This window comes from Dryobates pubescens, chromosome 33 (assembly GCF_014839835.1).
Source record: "Dryobates pubescens isolate bDryPub1 chromosome 33, bDryPub1.pri, whole genome shotgun sequence".
In the NCBI taxonomy this organism is placed as follows: domain Eukaryota; kingdom Metazoa; phylum Chordata; class Aves; order Piciformes; family Picidae; genus Dryobates; species Dryobates pubescens.
The window spans coordinates 7,852,798-7,874,721 of record NC_071644.1 but is presented as its reverse complement, the minus strand read 5'-3'; the positions used below and the strand labels follow the sequence as shown (position 1 = coordinate 7,874,721).

Here is a 21,924-nt window from a genome sequence, read left to right as displayed (position 1 = left end):
CTTTCTGGATTTATCCTGCTGCACAACCCAGTGAGCTATGTGTGAGTCTATGATGTCTTTAAAATAGCATTGGAAAGGGCTGCCCAGGGAGGTGGTGGAGTCACCATCCCTGGAGGTGTTCAAGAGGGGTTTGGACGTGGCACTTGGTGCCATGGTTTAGTCATGAGGGCTGTGCTGACAGGTTGGACTTGATGATCTTTGAGGTCTCTTCTAGCCTTGGTGATTCTGTGAAAATGCACTTTAGAAATTAGAAAACCTGGCAGGTTTTGGTAACCCTGGAAGATGGCTTTCTTGTTGGCTGAGGAGGTGCTCAGGCCTGAGCCTACCTCTGTTGGAGTTTGTGACAAAATTCCTGATGATTTCAAGGCAGGATGCACACTGAGACTAAATGCCCTTTTGCTTTGTTTCACCCTTGCTCAAAATCTGGTTTCTGATCAGTGACAGTCTGGAAGATGGTTTCCTGCATTTCAGGAGCTTCTGGTTGTAGTTGAGATTAAGTGTGATCCTAACACAGTAGTATAGTGGCAGGAATTCTTTATCAGAGCATTCAACCAATGATCTGAAACCCCCACCAATGTTAAGAACATTAAGGTAAAAGTTCATGGCTGTTATTACAGAATAGATGGGTGTGAGTGAAGTGTGAGCAAACAACCACAGCCAGAGCAAAGGGATTAAAAGGTGTGGCATGAAAGGGGAAGCCAATGGAATGTACAAATCTGCCTGTGCTTAGATTACATGTTACAGGTGAGAGTACAGGTGTCACAAACCTGGCATCTTCTAGAGTGTGCTGCAACTTTCAGGCAGTGCATGAGCTCCCCTGGAACATCATGGGTATATGACTCACTCTCAGCTCAGCCAGGGAAACAGGGGATCTGCATACCCTTTGTGAAAGCTCTACATGCATGGCAGCCCAACAGTTCACTGCACTCAGAGGTGTAACCAAAGCACTCCCGACACTAGCACTGCAACACCAAACAGCACAGTGAAGGGCACGGTTCAAGGTGCTTCAGTGTCTTCTCTAAAGGGCTAAGTTGGCAGAGTGTTGAAGACATTCAAGCAGACAGATCTGAGTTGTGAGACCAAATGATTTCATTTGGTCAGCATGAGTTTCTTTTGAAAGGATCACATTGTGACAAGAACAACACAACCCAAGCAAGAGCTAAGTTCAAGACACAGTCTTTTAAGAGCAATATCCTTAAAACTATTCATTGTCCAAGTGGTTGAAGAGAAGAGCGCTCCAGTGTGGGACTTTGCAGTGCTTCCACTGGACAGAGTTCCAAAGCCTCAGTCTGGTACCTACTTATCAGCCACTGGGGAGGTGACCACAGCAGTGTGGTCACCCAAAACCACAGCAGTGTAACGCTTGCCCGTGAGCAATCTGTAGTTCAATTATCTTGGACTATCACCTGGTCGATACTGTTATCACAGAATCCCAGCATAGCATAGGCTGGAATCCCCCCAGGTCACGCAGGGTCATGTCCAGGAGGACTCTGAATGTCTCTGGAGCCTCCACGTTGTCTCTGGGCAGCCTTCTCCAGCGCTCTGCCACCCTCCCAGTGGTGGCAGAATTTTTTCCCTTATGTTTACATGGAACCTCCTGAGTTCCGGTGTCCAAAGTGATGGCGTTCGTGATAAGCATTAAGGGGCTGCGCGCCTGCCTTAGCATTTCGGCCTTGCTGGTGGTGTTAGTAATGCTCCAATCCCAAGTAACGAGGGAGCAGAACCACCGCACGCAGGCAGCCCAGCCCGCGGCTGTCATGGCGGCCGCCAGCCCCGGGACGCATGCGCGGGGCGGCGCCCCCTGGCCGCGCTGTGTGCCCCCGGGCGGGGCCCGGCGCGGGGGGCGGAGCTGGGGCGCACGCACGCTGCGCCGCCGGCGGGGCCGCCGCTCCCGAGGAGGCGGGGAGAGGACGATGGAGGCGCGTAGGGTCTGGCGGCCCCGCTCACTGCCCGGGAGCAGCCGCGGCCGCCGCCAACACCGCCACAGCCACTGTCGGGGGCGACGCGCCGGCCTCTGAAAGGGGTGGTAGGAGCGGGAGGCTCCGCCGGGACGGGCAGCAGCCGGGGACGCGGTGAGTTGGGGACGCTGGGAGAGCGGTTGCGCTGAGGAGAGACCCCGGAGGAGGTCGTACGGGCCGAGCGCACTCGTACAGCGGGGAGCTCGTTGCGTCTCCCCGGTGTGTGTCACTGCGGGGGGCTGTGCTGTGGCGGGGCCGGCGCCGCTTTGGGCCGTCGGCCCCTGGCGGGATCCGCAGCGCCTGTGTCCCTTGTGGCGGGTCCCGGGGGCCGGCCCGGCCCTTTAGGCGCTCGTTTGCCGCCCTGGGGACATCGTGGGTCCCTTCGCGGGCATCCAGGTAACCCCTGCACAGCCGGGAGAGCTTCTCACCGGGAATGCAGCCGCTGTGCTGCGGTAACGTGAGGAGCCCTGGGCTGGGAGAGTTTCCCGAGGGGATGACAAGTGAAACCGCTTCATCTGGCCCGCGATCTCCTGGCACGGCCAGCGTCTGCGAGCAAAACAAGCAAGTGAACATCAGTTGGAAGGGATGCCGGTGGGTTTTAGGCTATTAATGCCTGCCCTTTGGTATTGGTGAGTGTGTCGGTGTGTCCGAAGCGAAAGGGTTAGCGAAGGGACTTGTTTTTCCTGGGTATTTAACACGTGATAGTCATACTGTCTGGTTTTTAGGAGAAATAGCGCTTGGGTGTGGAATCAAAAAGCCTGCTACTAAATTTCACTTGCTGTCAAGGCAGCTACATTTCCTTGTGGCATGTTACTTTGTTTTCTTTCTGTGCAGGAGCACTAGAATGTGAACTAATAAACCAAACCAAAAAGAAGTTTTGTCTGCTCTGTGCAGTGCCTTTTATTTGGGTGAGAAGACTTTTAGTACCTTGGGAACGGAGTCATATGCATACAGTCAAAGTGCTTTCTTTCAGCACAACATACTGATGGAAACACTTCTCCATAGAACTGATGAAGTGCCCAGTGGTCTGTAACACAGGAGCAAGTGGTACCTTTTCTGTTATAAAACACATTGTTGTTTTATGCAAGATTGGTAATGAAGGTGCAGAACAAGGAGTTTTGAATGCTTGATGCAGTTTCTAAGAAATTAGTAGAATTATTGTGTTAAAAGTATTGTGTTTGGTCAGGATGGAGTCTGCAGTAATCCCCTAACAGTGATGATATAAGGCAGTGTTTTTGACAGGAAGTTTGTTACTAAATAACAGCTTCCAAGCATGCTCATTACAAAATGGAATTACTTGGTGATTTGCAGCCCTTGGTAGCTGCTCTATCAGAAGATCACATTTCTCTGCGTGCTGTTTACTGTGGTCACAGTGGAGAAGATGGCTCTTGAGATGTGAGCACACATAACCCTTACTTGGAGTACTCGTCTAGGAAAGCTCAGTAGAATTGTTTGACTCCTTTTGTACCGTAGAGTTGACCTGGAGTGTGGTTCCTCAACAATTTCTCAACATGAAGTTGAACAGTGTAGGAAAGCTTTGGGGGTGTTACAGTATTGTATTCCTTCTATGTAAAGCTGGTTTGATGAAACCCCAGTGAGGTTCTGCTTCGTGGAAGTGTTTGTTTATAATGGCAGAGAAGCTGAAGATGGGAAACTACAGGAAAAAGCTGGCTGCATATGAAGATGAATAAATGTGTTCAGTTGTGGGCATGAGAGACCAGAGCAGCCTCTTCACTAGTTTGCTGCCATGTGCTTCAAGGTTTTGGATCCAATCCTGGAAGCTGTCCAGTGATAGTTTTGTCCTTGTGTCAAGTCTGCTTATTTAATAAAGGTCTTGTGAGGGAATGTTAATTAAACAGTACGTGGTGTAAGCTGTAGTTAAAACATCCTGAATTGGAAGGCATTACATGGAAGGAATATAAAGTTCTTAGGCTGTATTTAGCAGGTCTGGACACTGTCTTGCTTCCAGTTTTGTACTAATCTGATTTTCTTTACTGGCAACACCTGTCAGGTGAAAGAACTTCAAACAATGTCCTTGGAAACACACCTTATTTCTGGCCTACTATATAAATTATTGCTGTTTGTACTTCTGAGTTGCTAATGATGCTATAGAATAGGATGTGGATATATTAACTGTTAAGTTACTGAGAGGACCACTCCATAAACTGCTTTCACAGTTGCATTTCCATACACTTCAATAGTTGCAGTGTTTATTTCCCTGAGCTCAGCTCAAGCTCTCAGTGTTTGGTTAAAATGCAGTGAGGAGTTGCTAACCTGTGTAGTGGGAAAGCAAATGAAAATGATGCACTGTGGATGGACTGCCTGAGCTTGTCAGGTTTTGGTCTGTGCCCATTTTGCATCATTTTCTAGGGTAACTCTATGAGCACAGAGTTTCTTCTGGAAATAGCTGGCTTCTGAATTTGATGATGAAACACAGTTGCAGTGGTTGTTGGGATCTGCTTTTTCTTTACCAGTTCCAGTCTGGCTTTTTCTTGTCTTTATTATTCTTGAGATACTGAAAGCCCCTTTTCACTCAGAGACACTGAATGTGTTATATTAAAGTAATTTCTTTTCTGAAACTCCTATCTAAATGGCTTGTTTTCTGTGGCTGGCTCAACCAGCTAGAGTTATGTTCTGGAAGCTTGATGAGGTTGTGATAAAAGGGTGATACAAATCAAAACCCATTAACAGTAGTTGTGAGTCAGTTTCTACAGGCTGTTTTACAATTGCTTGCACAACTGGAGTCGCTGTGTGCCTAAATCACCTAACTGGCACCAAATTTATATTGACCTTCCAAGTTGTTTAAGAATGGATTTATATTTCTCTGGTTTTAGTTGTAACCAAAAAATGACAGCGGGGTTGCAATGGCAATTTCCCAAGTCCTGGTCACAGGTGGTACTAAGCAATAAGTAACCAACAACTAAACACTGATCCTTTTGCAAGTGCAGGCTCTTATCAATTATTAATGGATGACAGTAATTGAACCTCTCTGTGCCATTCTCTTAGGATAAGCCTACTCTACAGGAGGAGCAGAAGTATTTTCTGGTTTGATGAGGTGGTGGGTTTAAATTAGTAACTTAAGCCATGCTCTAAAATTACAACTTCCTTTTATTGATGCTTTTGTGATCTAAAAGTTTGGTTGCTGTGAAAAGTAGCACTGGAGATCATCATCCTCTGGGAACTTTAGAGCCAAATATCATGATTCTCTGAGTATTTTCTGGAGCCAGTGTCCATTTTCCTGGTTCCAATACAGTTATGGTCCATCCTCTACAGGATGCTGTGGATAGATGAAGTGATGAAACTCAGTTAAAAAACAAATGCACATATTTAGTGAACCAACTTTTTTGCTCTATGCTGAAATCAGCTGGTTTGGGGAATGCACTGCTCCTCTAGACTGTGTTGTCTTACATACTCTTTGCTTGTAGTTTATTCCTACACTCAAAGCTACTTTCTGTTTATATTTTGATGAGACTTATTTTATGTGGTTCAGCTACTGAGAGCTTAGATCTGGGATTTGTAGCAGTTTTGGGGAAGGATGGTTATTTAAAGCTTGGGGGTTAGCTTGGTGGTTTTGACTTCTGCAACACTGCTGTCTAGCCAGCTGTTTATCTTGTAGTTGTGCTGACCGTTCGTGGAAGTGAAATACTTCACTTATGTCCTTATTGCCTCTTGTTTGTTTTGGACCATCTCCCCAGTTTGTCACAAATGATTTAAGAACTTTGGTGTCGTCCTTCAGCTTGTTTTTTTTTCTCCTCCCAGCCTGGTATTAATATAATTTTAATGAAGAACTGAAGGGTTTTATTATTATTATTGTTATTATTATTTTATTTTTTATTGCATTATTTTTACCTTATTTGGACAGGTTTGGGTTTTTTTTTTTTCTGTAATGGAGTATTTTAGTTTTATTTATTTAATATGTGCAGCATTTAATAGAAGACTTCATAGTTTTTCCTGAGTCTTTATTCCTTGGCAAATGTCTAAAGTTTTTCATCTTCTTCAGCATCTGAAGTAAATGTATTTCATCCAGTCTGTGCTGGTCTTGAAACAGCTTTGTATTGAGCCTCTTCTCAATCTGGGGGCATACATGTTTGAATTCTGGGCATTTTTCCTTCCAGTGTCTTCTGAAGAGCTTCTCAGCTGCTCAGATCCTTTTTATCAAAGTGTGTAAGCTCAGTGTTTAATTATCAATTAGCTTTGCTCATACTGAGATTTCCTTTCTCTCTCTTCCCTATCCCCTTTCTCCTGGTGTTTTTCCACAGGAATTGAATTTCTCTCTCGCTGAGGTTCCTTCACTTCCAGTATGGAGATGAATAGAGAAAAACTCTGTGGCAGTAAGGCTGATGGGAGCTCAGATTCTGCTTATCATTGCTCAACCTGTCACGATGATGAGGAGTGGAGCAACACTAGCCGGGGGCGAGCGAAGTCACGAAGTTTGTCTGCTTCACCAGCCCTAGGCAGCACCAAAGAATTCCGGTATGGCTCTTGGCTCTTCCTCTTGGTGCTGTCTTTAAGAACAAGGAAAACAGCATTAAAAAAAAAAAAAAGTTACCTAGATGTGAATTTTTGTTCCTTTTTTGTATATAACCATGGTCTTGAAGCTGTGGGGAGCGATAGGAGCACTGGAGCAAGCTGCTCAGAGAGGTGGTGGAGTCTCCATCTCTGGAGACATTCGAAAACCACCTGGATGCATTCCTGTGTGACCTGCCTTAGGTGATCCTGCTCTGGCATGGGGGTTGGACTGGATGATCTCCAGAGGTCATTTTCAACCCCTAACACTCTGTGATTCTGTGTAATCAACTGAAATAAAAAGTAGTGGCCTGTGGTAATAAAGAGGGAGATGATGAGCGGAGCGTGCTATGGGTGACGTAGGTGGGCATCTGCAAAGAGGTCTTCATGTAAATGAGTCCTGGCCGGTTGTGAGGGCTGCTGGGAGCTCTAGTGTATTCAGAACCTGGGTGAGTGTAAGGTTGCATGGTAAGGTGAGGCAGCACAAAGTTTGTGCTTGCAGAGTGTTTCATCGGAGTGAGAAACGCCCACGTTCCCTCGGAGCCAAATTTCTAATCTCGTTGCGAGGCTCTCGTCATGCGGACAGCTCGGAGAGGACTTCTGGGGTTTGTGATCTTTGGACTCGTAAATATTGAATAGCAGCCTGTGGCAGCAGTGTGTCATCATCTGGTGGGAAGGATAGCAGAGCTCTGCCTGACTTATGCTGTGGCTCTGCAGAAGCACGGACAGAATCTTGGAGGAGTTTCTCAACAGCTGAAATTCTCGTCCAGAGTTACTGCTTTGCTGCTAGGAAAGCTCTTGCAGGGCAGGAGCGTAGATGGGTGAGGCTGAAGATCACAGGGGGAAGCTTTATGAAGGGAGGACTAATGAAGGCCTGGCTCTGAAGAGGCTAAAAGGTTAGGAAAGTACTTGCTTTGCATGCATGGTTCAGAAGGTCTTTGTGCTTTCATGCTTTGGAAAGTGCTGTGCTCTGTACTGCTTCTGCGCTGAGTTGTAGTCAATATGTAAGACTTTAACAACTTAAAGGTGCTGTAAAATGGATGAGTTTCCTGTTCTTCACTTAAACCTTTAAGAGTATAAATTTAAGTCAATCTGAATTGAGAACATGTTGTCTACAGTTTGTGGGGTTGAATTAGGGCTGTTGTTGATCAGGTTTATTTCATTAGGATGCTCTGCATTCTTTCACTGGCTGTCTTCAGTTTAGCATTTTGCAGAGTCAGAGATCTCAAGCTTGCTGTGTGGTACTGGAGAGAAGTGTTCACCTCTGCTTTGAGCTGACAAATACTTTGGTCCTACAAGCTGTGTAATTTCCAGTGTACTGCTGCTCATTCCTAGCAAAGGCAGCCTTACTACACCTTAACTGCTCATCACTCAGAGATTTCACCTTCTATTTACTGAATTGTGCATAGATTGAGTACTGATGAAACCAAGGCAAATCTCAACCAAAATGTATAGCAGTGATTAATCAGAGCTTGCAGGGAAAACTTTGAATGCCATGAAGGTCAGATGTGGATATTTAATGCCTCTTGTAGGAACAGAGTTTATCCAGCTGCTGGGAGTGGTGTGGAATAATGACCTGTGTGGAAAGAAGGTAAAAGGACAGTTATTTGGGAGCAGCTTGAGAAGAGGGAGCTGTTGTTGCCAGGGTGTTGTTTAACTATCTTGATTTCAAGAGTAATTGTCACATGTTGATAGAATCTCACCATTCCTTTACACATAGTAGCACATTTTAATCTCCAATTATGTCAAACCCTTGCTCATTTATCTGTTTTAATATAAATAAGGTGAACATTACAGATTACTTAGTAATCATCTTATCTGTCTGCAGCAGTCATGCCTGGACTTATAAATGGGAAAAAAAAATCATTTGAAAAACAAATATCCCTTGATATAGGAAATTCAATACTCATTTCATTATGGGACTTGGAATCTCACACACACATACATGTTTTATTAGACACAGAACCAAAAGAGATGTTGCTGTTGTTCCTGAATTGTGTCTTTTTAACCTGTCATCTGGCTTTGATTTTTATTAGTTTTCTGAGGGTTTTTTTTTAGTACCAGAGTGAGTCATGGGGCTGGTCTGGCTACTGTCTAATATACACAATAGAAGGCAGTGCAGTAATGATTTGTGACTGCCAAGCAATAGGTTAGTTACCAGTTCCTGTGTTAATTGAATTAAGCACAGGAAAGGCCTATTTCCCCCTGCTTTCTAATGGAATCATTCTAATAGCATTTACACAATGTTTCAGCAGTGACGTGGCTTGAGTAAGTTTTTACTCCCATTTAGAGATTTGCTGAAGGAGATGGGAGGGAAGAAAGGCAGAACAGTTCTGACTTGCTCCAGATAATCTCATCCTAGAGCTAGAAGTAATCCTGTGTTCTGGGTGGGGCTTAAGTTTGGGGATAAATGACATTTCAGAGCTGTTTATTTGAAGACTAAGATGATATTAGCTCTTATTAGATAGGAAAAGTAAGCATTTTCCTCCTGCTTATTCAAAGCCTAAGGCCTGATACTGTAGATAGGTATCTCCATATACCTTAGAACTGAAGAGTTTGTGTTGTATTAATTGGTTAACTTAAATGCAAAGATTTAAACAACAAAAAAAGCATTTAAATGATTGGACACAGTTACTGTGACTTGACTGTGGCAAAAAAAATCTGAAGGGGTTGCCTTGGTGTTGGAGATCCCTTTGTAAATCCTTGTCAAGACTTACACTGAGAAACCTAACATTACTGACCCTTATTGAGATGAAGAGCACTCATTAAGCTATTTTCTGTGTATTTATACCAGATTTCATCATTCTGCATGGCCTGTTCTAAAACTGGGGGCTCTCAGGCAAGATGTAGGCAAGAAATGCAGAAGAATATTGTGGTTATTGTCTGCAGCAGTGAAGCTGATGAGCTGATGTCCCTTTAGGAACTGATGCAGATTGAGCCTCTGCACACACTGTTGACACACAACTAACAGTTGTTTTGCTGAGAACATGGCCTGAAAACAACAGTCTTAGGCTTATTTTATTGCTTGTTTGGTTCTCTTGCTGTCAACAGAAATTAATGCACGCCAAAATACTCTGGAGGAGAAAGTGCTTGTACCATGTAAACAAAAGGCCTTGGCTTGTGTTTGGGTTTTTAATTAGGCACATTTCTTAAGTGAAGGTTATGAGACTACTGAATTGCTCAGAAAACCTGATCCCTGCTGCTCTTTCTCTCAGCTAGTGTCACCACAGAGAGTTTTTTTGAGTGTCTGCTGAATGCTGCCACATGTCTGATTTGATCAGTTCTCAGTGGTATGAAATCACTTCCTCAAAAATCAGCTGCTCCAGTACTAGGTTGAGCACTTGGAAGTGTTAAACACTTGTTTATGCTCTTGTGTTGACTGTTACTTGGGATCACTACTAGCTGAGGTCTCTATTAGTTCTATTAATGCCCTTCCTACTCCAGCTTGAGAAAGGTTTTTAGTGTGTTAGAATGACACAGCTAATGATCTGTGCCTTGCTTCTTAAACATAGGACTTTTCACAGTAGTGAGACCTGAGAATTGATTGTTTTTATGATTTGGGATTTATCTACACCTTTTTTTCTGCTGGTCTCTGTGAAGGACACAGGGAGTGTCCAGAAGAGTTGAGACTAAACAGGATCTTTGCAGGTTGGACATGAATCCACAGAAGCAACTTGGAAAAAAATTGACTATATTTTGGAGGCTGTGATGCTTCCTTTGTGCAAAGTTGAGAATGAAATGAATCCAAGAAGAATAGGTGGCTGGTACTAATATTTAGAAATTGATTACTCAGTGTGTGAAGTAAGGCAAGGGGTGTGTGAAGTATGTGAAGGGGTAAACTCTGTTACATCACTTTAAAGGAGCAGGTACAGGAGGTAAGTTTTAGGTGAAATGTGAGAGGTAATAGGTGTAGAATTACCTTGGCTGATCAACCAATAGTGCAGGCTTAAGAAATGTGCTTTGTCCTGTATTGCTTAGTGTAGCCCTTTGAAGATTGGGTTTTGGTGAGCTAATCATACCCAGTTTGTCATCATGTTCCTTCAACTTACTGATGATGTTGTTTTACCCATCTGTCACTAGGAGAACACGCTCCTTGCATGGACCATGCCCAGTGACCACGTTTGGACCAAAGGCCTGCATGCTGCAAAATCCTAAAACGATTATGTAAGTACAAATGAACTGTGGGGAAGAACAGAGTTTGCTTCTCCACTCTTCACCCTCTAATTAGATTGGGTTTTTTTCTTGTATCCTGGTACTTGGAGAGGTTGGATGATCTTTGAGGTCCCTTCTGGCCTGGCGTTCCATGATTTTTCATGCTGCTTGATTGCCAGCTCAGGATCTGCACTGCCAAAACTGGCTTGCCATTTTTCCTCACATTTTTTAGACAATGTAAAGTCAGTCCTAGAGAAGGACAGACAGCACCAGCACTGCTGAGCTGTCTTCTTGAGTCAAACCCCATTAGAGGGGCATTAGCTTGATCTGCATGTTGGAAAGTGCAACGTGAGCTTGAATGAATCCCAAGGGTTGCTAGAACATGATCAATATTTCTCTGGGTGACTTGATAGTGGCTTTGCCAGTTGGAATATTTCCTGCAGGGTGACAGACATAAAAGGAAATTAATTTTACTGGGTTTCCATTACTAATTCATGTGATGTTCTTGGGCTCACCATCTACTACCTAAGCTATAGGCAGGTATTTTCACAGCTCAGTATATCTGTTTTGGGAGGGGGAGAAAAAAGTGAAATGAACCATTTCACATAAAAAGTAGTGCAGGGCAGGTGAACAGTAATAACTTTGGTTTAGATATGTTTTGCATCATCTGCAATCCACAGTTTGTTGGCAGCAGTGGCAGCTGTAATAAGCACTTTCCAGCATAATTGACAGTAAACTTCCCATGTGGTTAAACACCCTTGTAGCAATCTAATTATGATGGAGAGGAGCTATTGCTACCATTTTTATTCCATCACTGAAATACATAAAGGGCAGTGTTGAGGAATGAGAGAGGAACACAAATTTTTGTGGCCAACACAAGGAACTTGTCCTGTCTGCTGTGAAATCTGAGGAGAGCCTTCTGCTGCTGAGTTAGTAGTTTGGGGTTCTGAGTCTGATCTCTGGCAGTTTCAGTGTATGAATATCATGACTCTGCTGATAGGTTGAGTGAAAGTAGGAGCTGAGTTCTGCTTAGACATAAAAACATTTAAATTTCCTAGGCTAGGTGGTATAAAAGTGTTGCTTTTTTACACCATGTATTATATACTTCAATGGGTCTTGACCAAGTAAGGAATGTCAGAGTTCTACAGATCAGCCAAGTTAGTGGTCCCTATTTAAAAAGTTTCCTTATTCTTTCAGTTAAATATAGGCTGTTTAAGTACTTGTTAGCCTAAACCTTCAGCTCAGCAGCAGTGATCTTCAGGACAGGGTGGTGGTAGTCTTTCCTTTCCTATGAAAGCATGGTGAAATCTTGCAGGGTACAGTAACTCAGCTTCCTCATTCTAAAATTGATGGCTTGGAGTCTTGCAGTTGGTCTGAACCCCAGCTTGCCTTGTGTGTTTACCCACCTGACTGGTGGGCACGCTCCTCCCCATGGGCTGGGCCAGCAGGGTATGATATAACCGCGCTGTCAAGATCAGTTGAGTAGAGAGGCTGCAGGCGAGAGCAAGCAGAAGCTGCTTGCCAGGGACAAGGCTGCTTGTGCAGTGCTCAGGGCAGCTGGGCAGAAAAGGGAACTGAAGGAAATGGCAATTTGAAGACCAAGTTGTAAAGTACTGGTCTTACAAGACAAGAGGATTTTATTATGGCTTCTATAAACAAGCCAAACTTTCTTGCTTTGAGTTTCCTTCTCTGCAGTCAGCAATGCTGTTAAACTCTCTCCATTGGAGAGTATTTTTTAACAGAAAATTTGATTGATTTTTTTCCCCCCCCTCCTTTAAGTTAGTGAAGATCTTGGTGCCTCTTGAAGTTCTAGTGTTGGTGATTGTACTGTAAAACCTGCTTTACCAAGACTTTTTTAAGATGAGCAGATGAATTGGGTGACTCTTCAGTGAGCAAAGACTCAGGTGTCTGTGGTGTTGGGGAGAGGTCAAGTTTTCAACCCTTGAAATGGGATTTTTCTCATGAAGTTTTGCCTCTGAAGATTGGCTGTAAACCCTATTTTGCAGGAGTTTTCTGTGAAGCCTTGGAACTTTGTGCTGATTCTAGTTGAAATACTTAACTCTCAAAAAAAACCAAAATCAGAGAAAAATGTTTTCTTTTGAAGTAGCAGTTATTAAGAAGTGATAAAAGCCACAGCTTGTGTTTATTTTGGAGCTGTTATTTTTGCCTGACTTCTGAAAGGAAACATGAAGATTTTGAAGCATGTTAGGAATAATCTTTCATTTAGTAGAAGTTCCTGGATTTGGTGAGTACAGGAGAAACAGGTTTGTCTTTCATTTGAGTGGAGTCTGTGTTAGTTCTGCCTTTATGAACTTTATGAAGTGCTATCTGTTTTTTTGCCAGCTTTAGAAGATAGCCTGGTCATCTTGAAATGCTTTTGGGGGTGGTTTCTCTGTGTGCATTTTCTGCCTTTTAATAACTGTGTTGAGACTTGAATTAATTTTTGTGAAATGAACTTTCAGTATAGAAAATATTCCCTTAGGCACCATTTGTCTTGGAAATAGCACAGAAAACTTCAGCTTCAGCTCTCTTGCAGCTGCTTGGCAGCAACAAACACACTCATGCAGCCCTTCCTAGTTTGTTTTCTTTTACTCTATTTTCAGTGTAGCTGTTGGTTGGTTAGTCAAGTCAGAGGAAACCTTCCTAATGTGAGGTTTGGTAGCAAAGGTTTTTGATATTAGACCACTTCATCAGTTCCTTCTGCATTTCTGTGTAGAATATAGGCATTTTGGAAAGGAAAATGAGCAGATCAGTCCACCTCCAGCAACATCATCTCCTTTATTTTAACCCTTGAAATGCTAAATCCCAATCTCTTTGTAAATTTGGATTGCTCAGCATTTCTACTGATCTGCTTGGCTTTATGGATTATGCCTGCACCATATGGAAAAGGATGGGATCCTGGTAATATGCATGAAGTGCAACAGTGCAGTTATGCAGCTTAGAAGCAGATAGAAATGAGGAAGGGAACTGCAACATAAGTGCTCTGTTACTGAGCCCTCTTGCAAGCTGCAGAACTGTGTACCTGTATTTATCCTTAGGGCTCTCCAGCCTCAGAATTCTGTGCTGACAATAGAACACAGTGGCTGTACAGTGGTTAGTATTAGTGCAAAGGTGCTAAAAAGAAACAAGACTATCTGGGCTGGGACTGTTGCACTCCTGTTTGAATTTCCATTGGCTCGAGCTGTTTGACTTCCAGTATGGGCCAGGGAAAGGTTTGTGCTGTAGCTTTTCCTGATTCCCTCATTGAATATTTCTCCTTATTTGGAGTCAGTGTAAGAGGAGAGAGCACTGAGACAAGACAAAGGAAAGCATTATGGCTGGAAGCATCTGGGGAGATGCTTGATCCCAGAGCTTGTGCAGTGCTTCTGTTCAAGCCCCTGTGTGCAGGTGTTGGCAGCATGGCAGCAGTCACAAGGATGGAGACCTTAATACTGTGTTACTGTCTACATATCGTAAAGCAGTGATTGGTTCATGGGGGAAAAAGCACCATTACAATCCAAACCTCCTTTCTGCTGTTCCAGGGCTGAGTGCAAGGATATATTCTTCACCAGAAGGTTGGCAAAGCAGAAGGTAGCAGCACTGGGTTCTTTTTCTGTTCTCTAGGCACATTCAGGATCCAGCAAGCCAGCGGTTGACATGGAACAAACCTCCCAAGAGCGTCCTTGTTATTAAGAAGATCCGGGATGCCAGCCTGCTGCAGCCTTTCAAAGAGCTTTGTGTGTATCTTACTGAGGTAATTTCTTCCCACAAGGAAAAAATTCACATCTGAACTGTTTTCAATTACTGATTCTGCTGCATGTGGAATGTGCAGAGTTGGATAGGCAAACAAATAGTTTTACCTGTTGCCACTGGAAGTAGTAAAACTCGTTTCAGAGCTTAAGGTTAATACTTAAGTACTATAAAGAGCTTGGGGGGAAAAAAAGTAAAACCAAAACATTCCTTCATTCTGTTTGCACTTCAAAGTTCCCATCCCAGGGAATGGGATATAAAAAGCTTTAAGCTTTGAACAAACAGCAGTGTTGCTGCATCATGTAACCTATATTCCACAGCTTAGTTTATTGGATTTACTCTTTTGCATGCTGCAAAACTCTCACTAGCATTAGACCATGCATTAACAGCCAACAGGTGCAGACCATTTCTCTAAAATACTGTTTGTATGTTGCTTAACTTGGGAAAGTCAAATGCTTTTTCATTTGAAGCAGGTATTAACAAGCTTATCTTACCTTTCTTAAGGAGAACAATATGATAGTGTATGTAGAGAAAAAGGTGTTGGAAGACCCTGCTATAGCTAATGATGAGAATTTTGGACCAGTGAAGAAGAAGTTTTGCACCTTCAGAGAAGGTATGGTGATTTCTTGAAAGTAAAGTTGGTTTGTCTTGCTATTTCCTTAGTTGTTTGTGAACTGATGTCTTTTGCAAACAGCTGTTGGTAGCCCTTGGTTGTGTTTTCGTACTGGTGAGTGAATGCTGGCATGCTGCTCTCTGTTTGTGTTAGGAAATAGAGCCTGTTGATAAAGCTTAATTAAAAACGTCAACATTCTTCTAGATTATGATGACATCTCCAATCAGATAGACTTTATCATATGCCTGGGAGGAGATGGAACCTTACTTTATGCTTCTTCACTTTTCCAGGTTGGTCTTTGTGGGAAGTAGACTTAAAGACCTTTTCTTTTTGAAGTATTTGAAGGTTGTGGGGTTGGGTTTTTTCCTTTGCTGTTTAAGACAGCATTTGTCCTTTGCTGTTCATTCCTCTTTTAAAAATCAAAGCCTGTTTTACCCTATACCTTCTGAAAACAGTTTATGTAATGTCTTGCTTTTGTTATGCACAGTTGCATCAATAGTCAAAAGTATTTACAGGCAATTAGTTGAAGTATGAATTGCTTTTATTCAGTAGCTTTTAAATTCTTTTCTTTATTGATAGGGTAGTGTACCTCCAGTTATGGCTTTTCATCTGGGATCCCTTGGATTTCTTACTCCATTTAATTTTGAGAATTTTCAGTCCCAAGTCACTCAGGTTATAGAAGGTAAATTTAAGGGGACAAGGTGTGGTGTTTCTTTTTTGTTACATTTTCTGCAGCTTTTTCCAAGACAAGTAAATTTTCTTAACCAACTCATTTGAGGTGGTCCCATAAGACTGAGACACAAGAAACTTATGTTAAACTAACCATAGTATTGCCTTGCATTGACCCATTCAGTGCTGCTTTCTGTGCTGCTCTCTAAGGGAAAATAGCTGAGAAAGAACTTTGGAGTGGAGTAAACAAGTAAAAGATGATGCAGAACTCATGTTAAAATGACAGCTAAAAGCACAACTGGAGCATGGTTCTGAAGGCTGTGGTAGTGCAGTGCTCAAATACTGACAAGACAGGCAAATAAAGTAGTTAAGGAAAGACATTTTCTTCAATATGAGGTTATTTGAGCTGCATCCAAAGCAGATTCCTGAAAAGATGGCTCAAATCCTCCTGTTGCTAGAATGTTCTTTTAATGGCTGTTTCCAATTCTCTTTAAGCTCTGCTTTTGGCTCAGTGAGGCTCACACAAGCCCAGCAGTGTGTTCCCATCCTAAGCATGTCCATATAAAACTTAAATCTCCTATTCCTATCATGAGGAAAGGGAGGAAGGACTGGGTTCAAATTGGACTTGAATTTTGCTCAGTACTACTAAAAATGAGAGTTGGGCTTCCACGAAATATAGGCAATTATCTTGTGAATGAATTTGGGCATGTTGAAAGCAGGGGCAGTAGGTGGATGGCATTTTGTACAGTTTGCTAATCATCACAAGGGTTTAGTTACTCTACCAGCATAGCATTTGGTGTGCTTTCTCCTCTCTTCCCTTTCTAGGCAATGCAGCCCTTGTCCTACGAAGCAGGCTGAAAGTCAAAGTGGTGAAAGAGCACAGGGAGAAGATGACGGTGCAGAACGGTATCGAAGAAAACGGAGTGGTCTCTGCAAGTATAGAGAAAGAAGTGGGCAAGCAAATCATGCAATATCAGGTCAGAGGGCAAAAGAAGCACAAGAACTGCTTGTAAATGGCTCTGTACTTGTTTTATTGTCACTTTTCCCTGTTCATTAGTTTACTTACAGTGGCGTGGGACAGATCCCTATTGCTCAATTTAAAGTATGTGCACTAAAGTGACTATCTCATTACCTTCTGCAATCATAAGTGCCAATGTGATGCTTTCCTGTGGTAGTATTTTCCTTCTATGTGGCAAACAACGTAGTAGTTTTGAAATGGGTTATCCCAAAGGTGGTTTTTTAAATAAGTGAACAGAAAACCTCTGCACATTGTTAGTAACCAGCTTCTGGGAACAGTTCTGAACATCTGAAAACTTCAGCTGGTACTTGATAAGGCAGAAGTGTAAAGGGTTTCATTTGGCAGGTCCTGAACCAGCATGAATGTTTCAAAGGTCTGGCAAGCAGGTTTTGGCTTGTCATTGATTTCATTGCCAAATCATCAGCAGCAGACTGGTGTAACGTTTCGTGTCATGGCAGGTCCTGAATGAAGTTGTAGTGGATCGTGGCCCTTCCTCTTACCTTTCCAATGTAGATGTCTTTCTAGATGGGCACCTGATAACAACAGTGCAAGGGGATGGTGAGTCTGCTTCTTGACTTAAATGGCTTATCAGTTTACATGTAGGCTGTTGCTGTTTGGCTAGAGGATTTTCTCACAGGGAAACCAAATCTCAAGCTTCAGTTCACTCTGGTGACAGAAAGCATCAGTGTGTTTATTTCTTGGTACCTACTGTGCCCCGCAGCGAAGCATTGAAGTTTTTGTAAGCTTTTTCTGTGGACTTGTGAAGGCAAGTGGCAGTTCCTTTGGCTATGGAATGTTAGAGCTAAGGGCAAGAAATTACTCAGAAAAATTTGGATACCTGGAACTTGCTGAAGGCCTCAGATGAAATAGGGAAGTTAATCTTTAAAGCTGTTACCTTTAAAAAAATGAGTGTCACTCCTACAAAGTTGTGTAACCTGAGATCTAGAAGCTTATGCAACTTACTGAAGCCATGGAACAAACTTACTGTGCCAGGATTAGAGGAGTTTCTGCCTTTTTGTGCCTTAGACTGCAGTTCTGCTGTGAAACACAAGCTGATACACTCTATGCTTCATTTTCACAACAGTGCTATTTCTTAGTTGTCTTCCAGATTGATTGTGATGCTAATGCCAGTGAAATCTCTGCTCCTTTCACAGGAGTCATTGTCTCCACACCAACTGGGAGCACTGCATATGCAGCTGCAGCAGGAGCTTCTATGATTCATCCCAATGTTCCTGCCATAATGATCACCCCCATCTGCCCTCACTCATTGTCTTTCAGACCTATTGTTGTTCCTGCTGGAGTGGAACTCAAGGTTAGCTTCTCCTCTGTTATTTCTGTTTCTTAGTTAAAAAACTTCTGTAATAACCAGATAATAACTGGGAAGTCTTCCTGTACTTCCAAATAGGGGCTTTGCTGCTTGTGGATAAAGGTGTGTATAAACCAGGGTTGGAACTTGTGCAAGAGGTCATTCCTCAGAGGGAGGATGGAGGTGGTGTTTGTTCCTTGCTCTTGAAAAGTGGTTTGGGGACCTAAAGTTCTTTTTTTTTTTTCCTCTTTTTCAGATTATGCTCTCCCCAGATGCCAGGAATACAGCATGGGTTTCCTTTGATGGAAGGAAGAGGCAGGAAATATGCCATGGAGACAGGTCAGGCCTTTTTGGGCTTGTAGTTTGGAAAACACTGATTCATGCACTTCTCTCATTCTCTAACAACCATCAAAAGGGTTGCTGGCAGTGAATGAACAAACTGTTATAAACCCTAACACCTCTTACAGCACAAGCTGCCAAAAGTATTTTAACTTCTAGCTTCAGGCTTTCAGATCTTCCCATGACAGCAAGTGAGAGGTTAAGGCTGAAGCATGTCAGCACTGCATGCTTGGCAAGGAAGATGGATATGTCTTCAGAAAATCCTGCAAATTTAGCTTAAAGATAAGGCTCTTTAGCTTGAGAAGGTGTAAACCAAGGGGAGTTTATGTAAGCAGTACTCTGAATAATGCCAGGTGGTTTAAACTGTGTGAACTCCGTGAGCGTTGTGGTGACTCGCAGTGTTAGTGCCTTGAGCAGCATGTTGAGCTGCCTCTGTTTGTGTGTGCAGGGCTTATACCCTGACTGAAGGTGATTTAGGGCAGCTGTGATATCTGACTGGTACAGGAACTTCGGCTTTGACTTGGTCCATACAATTTGCCAGGAAGGAAAATGCATAGCTAGCATGACACTGCATCTTGAGCTGTGTGTGTTTCCTGTCCTGGAGGATAGATCAGGAGACCAAGGAGGGTTCAAATGGGAGATCTGGCCCTTTGTGCAAACTGCTGTTACTTATTACTGAGACTTGAAACTTAAAAGATCAAGGTGGTGACTTACATTATCTTTTGTCCTGATGATGTTGAAGACCAGCAGAAGACTGCAGGAGGTGGGGGAGTGGGTTCAGTGTTCTCCCTGTGTCAAAGAATGCTGCCCACAGTGCATCTGTTACAATTCTAGCTCTGTGGAGATGAGCTTGCAGACTTGGTTATTGCTTGACTAAACTTGCTTGTGTTACCCCATTGTCTAAGCACAGCTAGTGAATTGAAGATGATTTGTTAGTGTTCATTGCTGTTGCTGTTCATTGTCCCTGACTGACTGGGCTGTTCCTGTGTTGTTACAGTATTAGCATCACTACCTCTTGCTATCCCCTTCCTTCGATCTGTTTCCGAGACCCTGTGAGCGACTGGTTTGAGAGCTTGGCTGAGTGTTTACACTGGAATGTGCGGAAGAAGCAAAACAATTTTGCTGTTGAAGAAGAAGAATTTTGAGTGTCTACATCTAACAAGACTCATGGGAATGGAATATGGCAGTATCCCTTCTATATGCTTGGATATTCAAGTTCTTGGCTAACGAGTGTGGTCGCCGTCTCAAGACACGTGTAGGGATTCTATCTGTCTGATCTGCTGAGGGCTGGGAGATAATTGTGCTACTTCCTGTCTACCAAGAGTAGGAATGGAAGAAATTAGGCTCTGATTGTTATAATCCAATGTGAATTTCCTTCACATGAGCAATCTGGGTTACTTCTGATTGGTACTGACAAAAGCATCTGGAGATTTGATTGTAACCTCTAACTTACCAATTACATGGTAGGCTGAATGTAGATACCTAACAGAAGAGCGGCAGTAGCAAAACGGCATTAAAATCTTCTGTTTGATTTGGTATATTTGTAATTCCATTTAAGGAATTGAAGTAATTCCACACACACATAAAGGCTCTAGCAAATTTGCTTTTGAAAACCCCGAAGCTCCTCTTTGTTAGCTTAAATGTCTTAACCCAGAGCAGCTCTCAATCAAGACAGCTTTTAAAATACTTCCTCCTTCCTCCTTCTACTTGCAAATGTGACACACTGTGAAGAAACACCCCTGAAGAATGTTTCTTTTTTAATAGATGGAACTAGTGGGGGGGAAAAAAGACTGTATATATTTTTTATATATACATATTTCTGTATCTCTTGCCCACTTGAACAGTGATTGACCCTTGGCTGTCATCACTGTGTCAGCATCCACAAACCCTGTGGGTGAACATTAGGCTGGACTTGGTTATTTCAGTGATCTCCATTTTTGCAGCTGAGCTGGTTTCCAGCTCTCCAGTTCTTGGTGGGGAATCATCAGTCTGGTGGGTTTTTTATTATTGTTGATTGATTCTCTGGGACAAATGGTAGCATTAGAGACTACACAGTGCAAGGCCACAGTTCCTCAAGCTCTCAAGAAGAATCTAGTCTTCAGTTCCTACTATAGTGTCTAGTTCCAGTACTGCCTTGAAGAAAAGCATATCCTGCGCTAGGCTCCGAATGCCCTTAGCTTCCTCTGGTACCTTCCAGCTCTTGGTGCTGAGTAATAGAGAAAGGGATACTGCAGTGGCAGGCTGAGAAAGGAGAGGACACATTCCCAGTAGAGTAGCAATGGTGCCTTCAGCACACTCAAGATATTCTAAGTCTTGTATTTACTTTTTTTAAGATGCTTTCAACTGTTTCTAACTTCTCTATGTACATATTTTATTCTATGTGCTTTTATGAAAGAAAAACAGCAAAACCCAACAGAAAAGAAAGATAGTTGGGGGGAAAAAAACAACAAAGGGTTTGTACTGTACTTAAACTGAAAAAATATCAAACCCAAGTGTAATGTTTACATTTATGTTCTTTGTGGTGCAGTCTCATGCTCATCCTATCCAAACTTCAGCATTTTCAAAGTCTTGCTGCATTGGTCATTAAAGGAATGGACATGATCTGTTACATTTAAACCTATGGCATAAAACTGTGGAGGAATGAAGTTCCTGATGAAGGTGGGACTGCCTTGGAAGTGGAGTGAGAAACGATGGTGAACCCTTCATGAATGTCTTACGTTGTCTTTGTGGTCCAAAGTGGGAATGGGAAATGTGTTCATTTCCAAACTTTGCCTAACCTGCTGTCTTCTGATGGTTTCAGTAATGTCCCTTCCATTTTGGATGCTGCCCTAGTCTTGTCTAATTTTATGAAATCCAGCTGAGAGCACTTTTCCAGGAGAGAGAAGCAAAGCCTTGGCTGATGATACGAATCACAACGGCAAATGTGTTAATAGAAAGGAATACTTGGTCTGTACATTTTGTAAAATAGAATACTGGGTTGATTTGGTGGAAATAGATGAATTTTGTGCTATCTTGGAGAATATCCAGACAGCTTTTGGGATTTATCTTTCACTTGAAGCTGCAGTCATTGTTTTATCACTGTTTTGAAGCTGCTTACGGGTTTCCTCGGTGGAGTAGTCGGTTATTTAATAACTGTCTACTTTTTGAACTCTAGAAATGTCAGATTGTTTTCTTTTTGGTTTGTTTGGTTTTGCTTTGAAATTCTTTTATTTAAAACATGCAATAATTGAGGAAAGGAACAGGGTGTAGTGTGGCTACAGAAATGTCTTGTGGAGAGCGAGCAGAGCGCAGGAGGCACGCTAGGAAGTGGAAATCACTTTGCAGAGGGGAGGTGAAATGATTAATGAGCCTTATCTAGTATTTTTTTAAAGATAAAAACTATATTCAGCACTTTTTATTTATGCTTTTTATAATAGTAAAGCTTTTATTGATGGAATTGCTGAACTTCTAATTTCCAGAGTGCATAGTTCATGAAATCTGTAATCAAAACACAGCTAACTACTTTCTCTAGATTAGATCTAGACCAGGAGTTCTCTTTTAACACGTGCTGCAATTGCATTACTGGCTTTGAGGCTGCTGCAGTTTTGCTTGTACAACTATTCCTGCTTGATAACAATCTTACTTGGATCCCTGA

At 42.7% G+C, this 21,924-nt stretch overlaps 1 protein-coding gene across 1 annotated transcript; it reads left to right on the top strand.

The window, feature by feature from the left end:
• The first annotated feature begins 1,854 nt into the window (after positions 1–1,854).
• Positions 1,855–21,461, top strand: NADK (NAD kinase). The gene is made up of 12 exons (XM_054175718.1): positions 1,855–2,072; positions 6,218–6,431; positions 10,545–10,628; positions 14,220–14,349; positions 14,850–14,958; positions 15,163–15,248; positions 15,538–15,640; positions 16,453–16,604; positions 17,104–17,203; positions 17,800–17,957; positions 18,208–18,290; positions 19,288–21,461. The coding sequence occupies exons 2-12, from the start codon at positions 6,259–6,261 to the stop codon at positions 19,433–19,435; spliced, it is 1,326 nt and encodes a 441-aa protein (XP_054031693.1). The 5' UTR covers positions 1,855–2,072; positions 6,218–6,258; the 3' UTR covers positions 19,436–21,461.
• Positions 21,462–21,924: the final 463 nt, after the last annotated feature.

What these genes read in the sequence shown, in the direction of transcription:
- NADK (XM_054175718.1), top strand. Translation starts at nt 6,259, where the DNA reads ATGGAGATGAATAGAGAAAAACTCTGTGGCAGTAAGGCTGATGGGAGC. An exon ending in GTTTTGCACCTTCAGAGAAG is followed by an intron (nt 14,959 to 15,162) that starts GTATGGTGATTT and finishes ACATTCTTCTAG; the next exon opens with ATTATGATGACATCTCCAAT. An exon ending in AGCAAATCATGCAATATCAG is followed by an intron (nt 16,605 to 17,103) that starts GTCAGAGGGCAA and finishes GTGTCATGGCAG; the next exon opens with GTCCTGAATGAAGTTGTAGT.